Genomic DNA, 12,398 nt, shown 5'->3' with positions numbered 1-12,398 from the left:
GCGGAGAAAATTTCCGACCGGTCCAGGAATCGAACCCGGAACCCTTCCGCTGGCATCCACCCACGCAGACTCGCAGCAACTGAGGCGGACATTTCGAAGTGCGATGCCCGTACAGCGAAACCTAATTATTTAAATTCTTTCGGCTCTGGAATGACGGTTCGCCAACTGCATGCCCTTTGTGGTGACTTACATGATCGTGATTCCCCAACATTCGCCCTGCTATCGGAAATGACTAACTTTACGGAAGGCAGCGAGATTACTTAGCATTTCCGAATGACAGAGATCACGTTAAAACTTTTCTCGTAGGATTGGTGGGGGCAAAGATGCGCACTTAAAACTTTTCTGTTTTTCCCTTCTGCTTTTCCGGTTACATGACAATGAAAACTGTACACAATAGACGTAGAATCATTCTTTACACGATACTATAAGTTCAAGATTGCTTGCGTGATGTACCACAGTTACGTTTAAAAATGTGTTACAATTGAACAAAATGGATATTTGCTCCAGATTTTGCTTAGTTATCCTATTGTTATGGGCAAAATTCCACACTAAAGGAAATTATTATAACAGACTAAAAGAGAATTACGGTATTTGTCAGGAACTGCCATTATTAACTGTTATATTGTTTTGCTATATCGAAATCACCAACATCTTCACCGCCATCTTCATTTTCTCCGTCATTGTGGTCGTATTAAACATCAAAACATGAGAATAACTTATCACTGACTTAAATACAAAACATTTTAACACAAGGAATCATATTTATCATTATTACTGAGCCTTTTCTTACCACACTTTTATGCAGTTTCCTCGTTGCAGTCTGTATTCCTATGTCGTCTACATTGTAGACTCTATGGGGCGGGCCGTCCTTTGTGGTATAGCGGTTCTAGGCGCTTCAGTCTGGAACCGCGCTGCTGCTACGGTCGCAGGTTCGAATCCTGCCTCGGGCATGGATGTGTGTGCTGTTCTTAGGTTTAAGTAGTTCTAAGTCTAGGGGACTGATGACCCCAGATGTTAACTCCCATAGTGCTTAGAGCCATTTGAATTTAATTTTTGAATTGTATTTAAACTGCAAAGTTTTCAAGTCGTTGAAAAAAGTTCCATTTGTGCTTTACTGAACCCCATTATCCTCGCGATACTGAATTTTTCGGCATTGCCTCAGACTTATATCATGACGAACGATCATTGAACGAGCCCAGACTTCCCAGCCACTTGCGGTTCTTTATGAAACGGGTAGTTCACGTAATTACCTTCGGCAAACAGACATACGAAATGTCGGAAGTGTTTAAACGTAAGGCCGTAGAACACTGAATCCGATTGAAATAATGCTCCACCAATTCAGTTTTCTCTGTCTCACAAAATACTTTCTTGAAACTCCCCAATGATGCACTCCATAGCCTGCTGTAAGGCTGTTAAGTAATGTGGATTCATTAAATCCTAGGCTTTTAGGTGCATTCATAATGCATGATCCATTTTCTATTAGCTTCTTAGCCTCCTCTAACGTTTTAGAAGACAACGGCATGGAGTACGTCTTTTTCTCCTAGTTTCTGTAACACGAATCTGAACCAGTCTTACACTGATCAACCAGAACATTACGATCACGGACGTAATAACGATGTAGACCTGTCCAGAACATAGGAGCGTCACCTCGCGAGAAGACACACGCAGGGTGCATGTAGTATCAGTGAGCTTGCTGTCCGTGTGGAGAATGGCGAAGGCGCGCGATCTATCTGAATTTGACTGAGGGCAGATTGTGAAGGCCCGGAGGCTCGGCACGAGCATTTTATAAACTGCACGACTTTCGGGTGTTCGAGGAGAGCTGTTATGAGTGTCTTCAGTTCGTTGCGAAACAAAGGTGAAACCACGTCCAGACGTCGTAGGGTTGGGCAGACACCCCTCATTACACATACCGGACGTCGTAGGCTGAGCAGACAGGCGGCGAACTGTAGGGGAGCTAACATCAGAATTTAATGCTGGGTGAAATACAAGTGTATCCGAACACACACTGCACCGGGCACCCGTGATGGACCACCACATCGGCAACTAGGAGCGAATGGAAATGTGACCATCGACACTGGACGTTGGCACAGTGGCACAGCGTGCGAATCCTTCGTCTTCCAGGGGTGCAGCTCCTTGACACCTGCACTGCGGAACGGAGAAAAGCTGGCGGTGGCTCCATTATGCTCTGGCGAACATTCACGTGCGCATCCACGAGTCCAGTGGAGGCACCATGAGGACCAAGGAGTATCGTACACTGGTTGCACACCACGTACCCTCCTTCATGACGACCATGTTTCCCGACGGCAGTGGCATTTTTCAACAAGATAATGTGCCATATCATAAGGCCAGGCGTGTGATGAAGTGGTTCAAGAAAAACTGTGGCTAGTTTCAATTGATATGCTGGCCCCCCAGCTCGTGAGATCTGAACCCTATCGAAGACATCTGCGATGTGATTGAACGTGGCGTCAGAGCTCATAGCCGGGAATTTGGTGACTTCTGTGTGCAGATGTAGTGCCATCTTCCTCCAGAGACCTAACGACGCCACATAGCTCCCATGCCACGACGTGTCGCCGCTGTTATCCGTGACAGAGGTTGACATACCGGCTATTAGGTAGGTGGTCATAATGTTGGAGCAAACGTACGCAAGCTGACATTTGCCCCAGCTAGTTCGGCGTACCTTTGTGCCGTGGCGCTAATTAGTGAACTTCTGATATCAGCTGCCCTATGTGGCAACTTGTTAAACTAGCAACTGAGCTTAAAGTGTGAGATAGGCTAGTTACTTACCTACTATGAGTTGGTAAATCTTTGGGATTTTAGCAGACCTATAGTCATTATTACATGGTAAGTACATGATCGAAAATTACAAAATACTAACACACCTCATACCTCGAAAGCTTAAAAGCTCAAACCACTAATACAACACGCCTGACTCTTAAGCCATAAAAGTTCTCAGCTGAAGAAGCAGGTCTGCCACACTACACTCCCAAGTAGGAAAAACACTACATTCGGTCTTTGCGTCGTGCACACCTTTTCCCCCTCCTACCTGTGCCTTTCCTCCCACATCCAGAAATTTTATTTTTATTTTAATTCTTTTTTTTACGTAAAGTTCCGTAGGCCCAAATTGAGTAGCAAATCTCCAAGGTTATGGTGCGTGTCACTACATGAACTTACAATATAAAAGTAATAACAGATAAAAATAAATGTTCGTGAGCCCGAAATAAGTCAGTCCATAATTACGCAATCAACAATACAATAATTAATCAAGAGTAAATCGAGCAAACGTATGGTTGTGACGACCACGGTGGACAGAGCCATCACACCGACGTCATCTCAGACGCCGTCGCAATCTGTTCCACCGCGCGACAGTGGCGCGGGGCGCGGACGGCGGAGTAGGCGCGCCGCGGGCGGAGGGTATTTAAATCGGCCACCGCCGCGACCGAACCCAGTTCCCTCTGAGCAGCCTTAGCGTACAGATCTCCGTGCCGGCACGTTCACAGGAGCTCAGTACGTCAGTTCACCTGATGATGGTGACATGTATGATCGCCGAAATATTCTGATACCGTTCGAATAGTAAAAACGACAGTATTAAGTCTTTGAACAAGATGCTGAACGTGAGCTTTCTACGACAGCGTACTATCTATCTCAACACCTAGAAATTTGAACTGTTCAGTTTCACTAATCATATGCCCCTTATGTGAAATTAAAATGTCAGGTTTTGTTGACTTGTGTGTTAGAAAATGTAAAAAACTGAGTCTTATTTTGATTTAGCGTTAGTTTAAATTTTACAAGCCATGAACTTAGGTCATGTACTGCACTATTTGAAACCGAGTCAATGTTGCACACGACATCCTTTACTACCAACCTAAAGTCATCAGCAAGCAGTAGTATTTTAGAGTTACCCGAAATACAATAGCGCATATCATTTATACAAATAAGGAACAGGAGTGGCCGCAACACTGATCCCTGGGGCACCCCTCACTTGACAGTACCCCACTCAGACCCCGCATCACAACCGTTATCAACATCGTGAATAATGATCTTATGCTGCCTGTTGCTAAAGTGAGAGGTGAACCAATTGTGAGTTACTCGCCGTATTCCGTAATGGTCCAACTTCTGGAGCATAGAATCTCATTTCAGAGCATGATTGTCTTTCGACGCAGTTTCCTTTGAGGGATATACACTTGGGCCAGCGGTCCTCCACCTTTTTTTTCATCCCATCGGAAAAATAGGTTCTTTCAGACTCCGCAAATACTCGTTGACTGCATCTATGATTTCCTCCATTGATGAAAATTTCTTTTTACTGCATGAAACACTTTCAAGCTAGGAAACAGGAAGACGTCACCTGGAGCTAAGTCTGGTGCATAGCGTAGGTAAGGAATCAGTTCAAAGCCCAATTAATGCATTTCGCTATTTTTATCACTCACGTGTGGAATAGTGCACTATCGTTGTAAAAGAACACTCTTTTGCGTCCCACCTTGTCCTTCATTCTGCCAACGTAAGTTTCGAATGCTCCAACAATAAAGCACAATAGGAGCCAGTTATGGTCCTGCTTTTTCCAAGTAATCTGTAAAGATTATTACTTGGGAATCCCAAAAAATTGAGATTGTCGCCGTACCAGCTGGCAAAATGGCCATTCCTTCTTCGGGGAAATTTTACGAGTCTTTGTCCATTGTTTTGGCTGCCGTTAAGACTCTGATGTGTAGTGATGGATCCAAGTTTCAACAGTCACAAATCGACGAGAAAAGTCTTGCGGATTGTGAGTAACCATCACCAGACATTCTGTTGAAATCTTGTGCCGGATGTGCTTTTGGTCGGACGGTAAGCAAGTGCGTCACCCTCATCGCGCAGAGCTTCTTCATTGCCAATTCTCCGCGCAGGATATTATGCACTCGCTCACGTGCGGTACCTTGAGTCCCAGCAATCTCACAAATTTTTATTCGGTGATCTTGCATTAGCATATCATTGATTTTGTCAGTGTTTACCTTTGTGGTCACTTCAATTGGACGATCGGAGCACGCATCATCTTCGGTGATTGTCCGACCACGTTTAAACTGATTAATCCAAAATTAAATGGTCTTTGGTGGTTGCGCAGAATCCGCGTGAACTTAGTCCAGTTCTGTTTTTATCTGTGCGACAGTCCCACTCTTCAAATTAAAACGCTTAATGGCTGTACGACACTCAGTTTTATCCATTTTCAGTCGCAGTCCACACACTGAATAATTCACCTGTCAACAGTTAACTGTAAGCTGAACATCGTTGAGATTCTTTATACTACCCTCGGAATAATCAATCTTACCAACCATGAAAGTGCAACAAATACGTTTCATTCTTTCATAGAAATTCACCAGACTTATTGAACCATCCTCGTAATTGTAATAGGCACCATGGCAGTTGAGGAGCATGTCAACATTATTTCGGACCACCTTACATCCCTTTACCCTTGATGTCTTCCCTGACATCATCTTCCAGCAGGAGGACTATCCGTGACACAAAGCCAGAATCATGCTAGAGTGGTGTGAGGTGCTCGGAAATGAGCACGCGGGCATGACCAAATTAGCCCGATCTCAACGCGGTGGAACACATCTGTGACGTTATCGGGCATCAGCTTCTCGCACTTAAACCACTGGACCTTGAATGAGATTTTCACTCTGCAGGGGAGTGTGCATTGATATTAAACTTCCTGGCAGATTTAAACTGTGTGCTTGACCCAGCCTCGAACTCGGGACCTTTCCCTTTTGCGGGAAACTGCTCCACGTCCGAGCTATCTCTGAGCTGCGAGGACGGGCCGTGAGTCTTGCTTGGAAAGCTCAGTTGGTAGTGCACTTGCCCACGAAAGCAAAAAGTCCCGAGTTCGAGTCCCGGTCCGGCACACAGTTTTAATCTCCCAGGCAGTTTCACTGGACCTTAATTTACCATAACAGCAATACTAGTGCGTAGATATCTGGTGTCACATACCTCCGCAAACCTATCAAGTACTTGCAGAATCCAGGCCATGTAGAATCGCTTCATTATGGTGTCCTAAAGGTAGCGTATACACGGCAGGTGGTCGTAATGTCTTGAGACATCACTGTATTAATCGCCTTCCACGGCGTACGGAAAGCCGTAACTGGAGAGGTGTGTGCCTCTGAAGTAGGTTCTGCTTTGGTCTCAGTAAAGGCCGCTTTTTAGTGCAGATGCTGGAACGTATCAGGAAGCGACAAACGCACGTCTGCAGGGACCTTGCTCTGGAAGGAGGGGGGGGGGGGGGGGGTAGTATCGAAGCCAGCAATGACACTATGCCTCTGGTGTCTGTTCAAGCTACACTGGAATATTCTCAAGTTATGCACATATTGTGTAATAACATCAATAAAGCGGTTTTAAATGGACTTGCGTACATGGTGTTGGTGTTCAACATACGAAATTTCAGTCGCCCTCCTCAAAAGAGTACACTCATAATTTTGGGACTCTGTAGATGGTGTCAAACCGTTATCAGTAGTTCATTTCACCGTCTGCCGCCGATCTAAGTTAGCCAGTGTGTGGTGTCTTTGCCACCGGCCGCAGTGGCCGAGCGGTTCTAGGCGCTTCAGTCTGGAACCGCCCAACCTCTACGGTTGCAGGTTCGAATCCTGCCTCGGGCATGGATGTGTGTGATGTCCTTAGGTTAGTTAGGTCTAAGCAGTTCTAAGATCTAGGGGACTGATGACCACAGATGTTAAGTCCCCATAGGGCTCAGAGCCATGTGAACCATTTGGCGTCGTTGCCAGTCAGCTTTACGGAGGTGACTCGACGTGGAGCCGTGACAGAGTGGCAGAAAGGAGCAATTGTGTTTCGACGTGCTCGTCAACACACGCCAAATGGAGTTGCTCGATTCGTTGATGCACCAGCGTTAACTGTCCAACATGTGTACAAGAAATACCGAACCGCTAGCAGCCATGGAACATGATGTAAGGACAGTCGTCGTCGTAAAACGATTTTAAGTGACAGAGACCAAAGACGTGTATCTAGACTCACCGGTTACGTACAATCGACTTCAAACCCGACAGTGAACGTCGCTGTCGGTGGTTCAGGTCCACCTCAACCAGCGAATATTGCAGAGGGAACTGCATGCAATGGACATTTCTAATAAGGTGCTTAGCAAAAGGCACGTCTTCAGTGTGACAAGAAAGACGTAGAGTGGCTTACTGGCGGTGGGTTGTGCGGTCCGAAGCGGGTTTGCTTTTCAAATGATGAGAGACGTTGAGTTCACCGACGCCAAATGAGGAGTGTAGCCCGTAGAGTATGGAAGGTGTAGTTTGGGTCGGTATATTTTCACGCATTCAGACTTCGACCCAACCATTCATATTATCGTGAACAATATAGCCAGAATATTTATTTCAACATTCTCGAAGTCCAAGTGTTGTCCTTTCGTCTATATCTCCGTGATAAATATGCTGTAGACTCTCGCGTCTTTCAAGACGTCAACAGCCATGTTCAGCAATACATATGTTGTTTGACGAACACTCAGGAATCGTATTATGCATCGACTGGCTCAGTCCCAGAAAAAATGTCTCGGACTGCTTAAAAAGACGGATGAAATGCCGCAGTCGATGCCCCCGCAATTTCATAGCACTGTGAGATCATTTAGTGGTGTCATCTGGAATTGCGTACGTGAAGAAATTTGGGGACTTACTTCCCTTCCAAATTGAGGCCATTCTCAAGCCTAGAGGCAGTGTTACACGGTATTACCGTGCTGTCCCTGCGGGTGATTAATTTTTATTCGTTGAGCCTGAGTAACTCGAGGAGACGCCACCCGAAATAACCTACATTGCGAGGTGGTTATGTGTGAATAAACAGTATTTTTTCCAGGGAAGCTCTATGTTTGATTTTTGTGAGGATTTGTGGCGCTGCTAAAATTCGATAGGACAGTAAAAAAGAGAGACAGTCTGAGAACGAATTGAGATTATAGTATTGTATTTCCAGTTCAGTGGTGTCGGATTTTCGAATTAATCTATGTGGAATTGTATTTCTGCAGGAAGTGATCAGCTTGTTTCACGCCGGCCGCGGTGGTCTCGCGGTTCTAGGCGCGCAGTCCGGAACCGTGCGACTGCTACGGTCGCAGGTTCGAATCCTGCCTCGGGCATGGATGTGTGTGACGTCCTTAGGTTAGTTAGGTTTAAGTAGTTCTAAGTTCTAGGGTCTGATGACCTCAGCAGTTAAGTCCCATAGTGCTCAGAGCCATTTTGCACAATGATTAAATAAGGTGGTTGACGGGCTACAACATTAAATACCTCAGTGATAGTGATTTCTTCAGTGTTATCATTGTCAACTTTTGTTATAATGTTCTAGGGGACTAATGACCACAGCAGTTGAGTCCCATAGTGCTCAGAGCCATTTGAACCATTTGAACCTTGTTTCACGCGTTCAAGCGAGGCTAGCGATGGTATAGCAATACAGAGTGTTGTCTCGGGTACAGCAATTAATAGTTGTTTCGCCGGCACCCGTGCAAGACAGTTACTTCGTATATCGGGATCGTGTACTAGTGCGTACTGTTTGCCGCATTGAGCTGTTCAGAAACGTAATAGCGGATTGTTTAGAGTGGTATTGCAATTAATAGAGAAATCATCATTTGTTGGTGGGTCATTTTAACAGTGAATCAAATATGTAAGCTCGGTTATCACAGCGCAGGTAAACATTTCCACAATCAGAACGCATTGTCTACATTTTTAACGCAGTTTCTTACTGCCCCCCCCCCCCCCCCCCCCCACCTTTTCTTCCAACTGCTACGGACTGCAGTATACCAGTAACACATTCGAAAAGATCAGCTCTCGTAGGATATAATTCTTTTCGAAGCTAAAGATTTTGCTATTAACTGTTCATCGTGCCTAAAATGACCGCCATAATTATTAGAGACACTACGAACACATGTGTTTCAGTTTACTGACTGATTTTAGAATCGGCCACTAGAGACCACCATAAGCAGTTTCTAGCATTTTCTGCCGTTTTTACTGCTGTGAGACATGAGGTTGAGCTTCGTGCAGCATTTGTATTAAGAGTTCTACATACGAGGTGCATTCAAGTTCTAAGGCCTCCGGTTCTTTTCTAATTAACTACTCACCCGAAATCGATGAAATTGGCGTTACTTCTCGACGTCATCGCCCTGCACACGTACACATTTCTCACAACGCTAACGCCATGATTCCATGGCAGCGGCGAAGGCTTCTTTAGGAGTCTGTTTTGACCACTGGAAAATCGCTGAGGCAATAGCAGCACGGCTGGTGAATGTGCGGCCACGGAGCGTGTCTTTCATTGTTGGAAAAAGCCAAAAGTCACTAGGAGCCAGGTCAGGTTAGTAGGGAGCATGAGGAATCACTTCAAAGTTGTTATCGCGAAGAAACTGTTGCGTAACGTTAGCTCGATGTGCGGGTGCGTTGTCTTGGTGAAACAGCACACGCGCAGCCCTTGCCGGACGTTTTTGTTGTAGTGCAGGAAGGAATTTGTTCTTCAAAACATTTTCGTAGGATGCACCTGTTACCGTAGTGCCCTTTAGAACGCAATGGGTAAGGATTTTGCCCTCGCTGTCCCAGAACATGGACACCATCATTTTTTCAGCACTGGCGGTTACCCGAAATTTTTTTGGTGGCGGTGAATCTGTGTGCTTCCATTGAGCTGACTGGCGCTTTGTTTCTGGATTGAAAAATGGCATCCACGTCTCATCCATTGTCACAACCGACGAAACGAAAGTCCCATTCATGCTGTCGTTGCGCGTCAACATTGCTTGGCAACATGCCATACGGGCAGCCGTGTGGTCGTCCGTCAGCATTCGTGGCACCCACCTGAATGACACTTTTCGCATTTTCAGGTCGTCATGCAGGATTGTGTGCACAGAACCCATAGAAATGCCAACTCTGGAGGCGATCTGTTCAACAGTCATTCGGCGATCCTCCAAAACAATTCTCTCTACTTTCTCGATCATGTCGTCAGACCGGCTTGTGCGAGCCCGAGGTTGTTTCAGTTTGTTGTCACACGATGTTCTGCCTTCATTAAACTGTCGCACCCACGAACGCACTTTCGACACATCCATAACTCCATCACCACATGTCTCCTTCAACTGTCGATGAATTTCAATTGGTTTCACACCACGCAAATTCAGAAAAGGACTGATTGCACACTGTTCAAGTATGGAAAACTTCGCCATTTTTAGTATTTAAAACAGTTCTCATTCTCGCCGCTGGCGGTAAAATTTCATCTGCCGTACGGTGCTGCCATCTCTGGGACGTATTGACAATGAACGCTGCCTCATTTTAAAACAATGCGCATGTTTCTATCTCTTTCCAGTCCGGGGAAAAAAAATCGGAGGCCTTAGAACTTGAATGCACCTCGTATTTAAATGCTGTGTCATATATTAAAGCTATTTTGAGAATAACGTTAATTCTCCAGTTCCAGAGTTTTATGTCGAAGAAAATTCTGTAATTTTTGATAGTAGTGACATAATGTGTGACGATTAAAACGCAATTAATCAGATTAAGCTTATCTATTACGGATGTTTTAGAACCCGTAACTGTTTATTCAGTGTAAATACATAAAACTACAAGAAGTCACTTTTTTAAAATAGTTATTGATTCATTCCATGCACCGGCTTTCGAAGTTTTTCAGTCTCATGTTCTGATGGCGTAAAGAAAGTTACACAGCTGTTCCAAGAATAATGCTTGGTGCTGGTTCTATGACAAGAAGATAGAACATGGTTTATTGCATCGCCATGAGTATTTGGATCCAAAATTTAGTTTTGTACTTACTGCGACAGTATTATTCGTAGTATCCGCCTGTCTGCTTCCATTGCGATGGCCATTTTATACATATTCCCTGCTATATCGAAACGTTGCCAGCATCCAGTATGTGCCACATAACTATTACTTGTTACAAAGATCTTGACACAAAGAAATGTTACAGACCTACTTTGCTCCGGGATATTATTTCGTTTTTGTTTGCATGTGGTAAAGTTGGTGTATGCTCGTAAATTGCTGTATTATATGTTAATACATGAATAGAAATAAGACATCACGTCATTTGAAGTCTGATCTCGTATTAATTAATTTATTTATTTAATTTATTTTGGGCTTTCATGTCAACGCTAGTTTGGCTTAAAGTATTTGGTCGTACATCGACTTTAAATAACAAATGAGAATCAGTGAAAGGAACGTTAACAGCCTTCCTCGACATACATAGCAGTGTACTCCACGAGCCGCAGCGAATTGCTCCGGTTACAAGCAATGGGCCAGTGGGATGCTTACACGTATGCTGTGTGTTTCAGGACAAGCCGTGGGTGTTCGCACATCTGATGCAGCTGCAGCGCCGCCTGGGAAAGGAGAACTTCCCGCTGATCGAGCAAACCTTCTACCCCAACTACAAGGAGATGGTGAGTACTCCACTGCTAGCAACTTGCTTGCGCCTTAGATGACGTCCCGAACTGACGTCATCACTGATGACGAGAGTGAACAGAAGAAAAGAATAGTACTTGGACGCGTGCCTCAGCTGAGGACAGGAATGCCAGACTGAGCACTTGACGCAGTGGATGCTCGCATCAACGTTCAGGTCAACTACGAAGCATCTGGTGCTGATCACATCTGCGATCCTTTCTTAAAGACATCCCTCCCCCAGCCAACACCTGTCTTACCAACTTTCAGAACCGCTGCCTTTTCTTACCCCATTTTCCCTTCGGTGTGTAAGACAGCTAAAGTCGTCACCCTTCCAAACTCCATTAACTTCTGCTCAGTCCTGATAGCAATAGACCTTCTCTCTCCTTGATTTCCCAACTAAATTTCTTAAGCATACCGTACTGGAGCCTCTCGAGAAATTCCTAACCAATCACAGTGTCCTCATTCCAGAACAGTCTGGATTCCACACCGAGCTTTCTACAGACCATCGGTCCCTCCGCTCGATAGAGTACATTTGTACAGCAAAAATTCAAGGAGTTTGCTCTAGTGGTGTATTTAGAAAGGCTATTAGTCGCGTCTAGCATGACAGGTTGCCCAGGACACGTGTTCAAGATGATTCATTTGTTCCTGAAAGCGAGGTGAATCTTCGTCAGGAACGACAATCATTGCAGCAGCATAAATCGGTTATACGAGGGTTGCCCAGAAAGTAATGCACTGCATTTTTTTTCTCAGCCGAAAAAAAAGCTACGAATGCGGAACGTTACGTCTGTATTATCTGAAATCTCCTGAGTGCGTGCGTCAAGTTCCTGTCAGTTCCGACAGCGTAGCTGGAGTGCAATTTCAAAATGGCGTCTGTAGGTGATGTACGGTACAAGAAATATGCTGTCATTGAATTTCTCACTGCAGAGAAAGACACTGTCACAAATATTTGTGCAAAGTCTATGGAGCACCTGCTCTCGACAGAAGTACAGTTAGTCGATGGACACGGAGGGCTGGGGGTCATCAGAA

General features: G+C 45.0%; 1 protein-coding gene across 1 annotated transcript in view; it reads left to right on the top strand.

Annotated features, from left to right (window-relative positions):
* Positions 1-12,398, top strand: part of LOC126282191 (synapsin) — a 783,143-nt gene that overhangs the window by 251,355 nt on the left and 519,390 nt on the right. Inside the window, exon 4 of the mRNA XM_049981720.1 lies at positions 11,267-11,371. Within this exon, the coding sequence (XP_049837677.1) occupies positions 11,267-11,371 (105 nt within the window). The remainder of the gene's footprint in view (positions 1-11,266; positions 11,372-12,398) is intronic.

Source organism: Schistocerca gregaria, chromosome 7 (genome assembly GCF_023897955.1).
Source record: "Schistocerca gregaria isolate iqSchGreg1 chromosome 7, iqSchGreg1.2, whole genome shotgun sequence".
Taxonomy (NCBI): domain Eukaryota; kingdom Metazoa; phylum Arthropoda; class Insecta; order Orthoptera; family Acrididae; genus Schistocerca; species Schistocerca gregaria.
The sequence above is the reverse complement of the archived record's forward strand: the minus strand, read 5'-3'. Positions and strand labels throughout refer to the sequence as shown.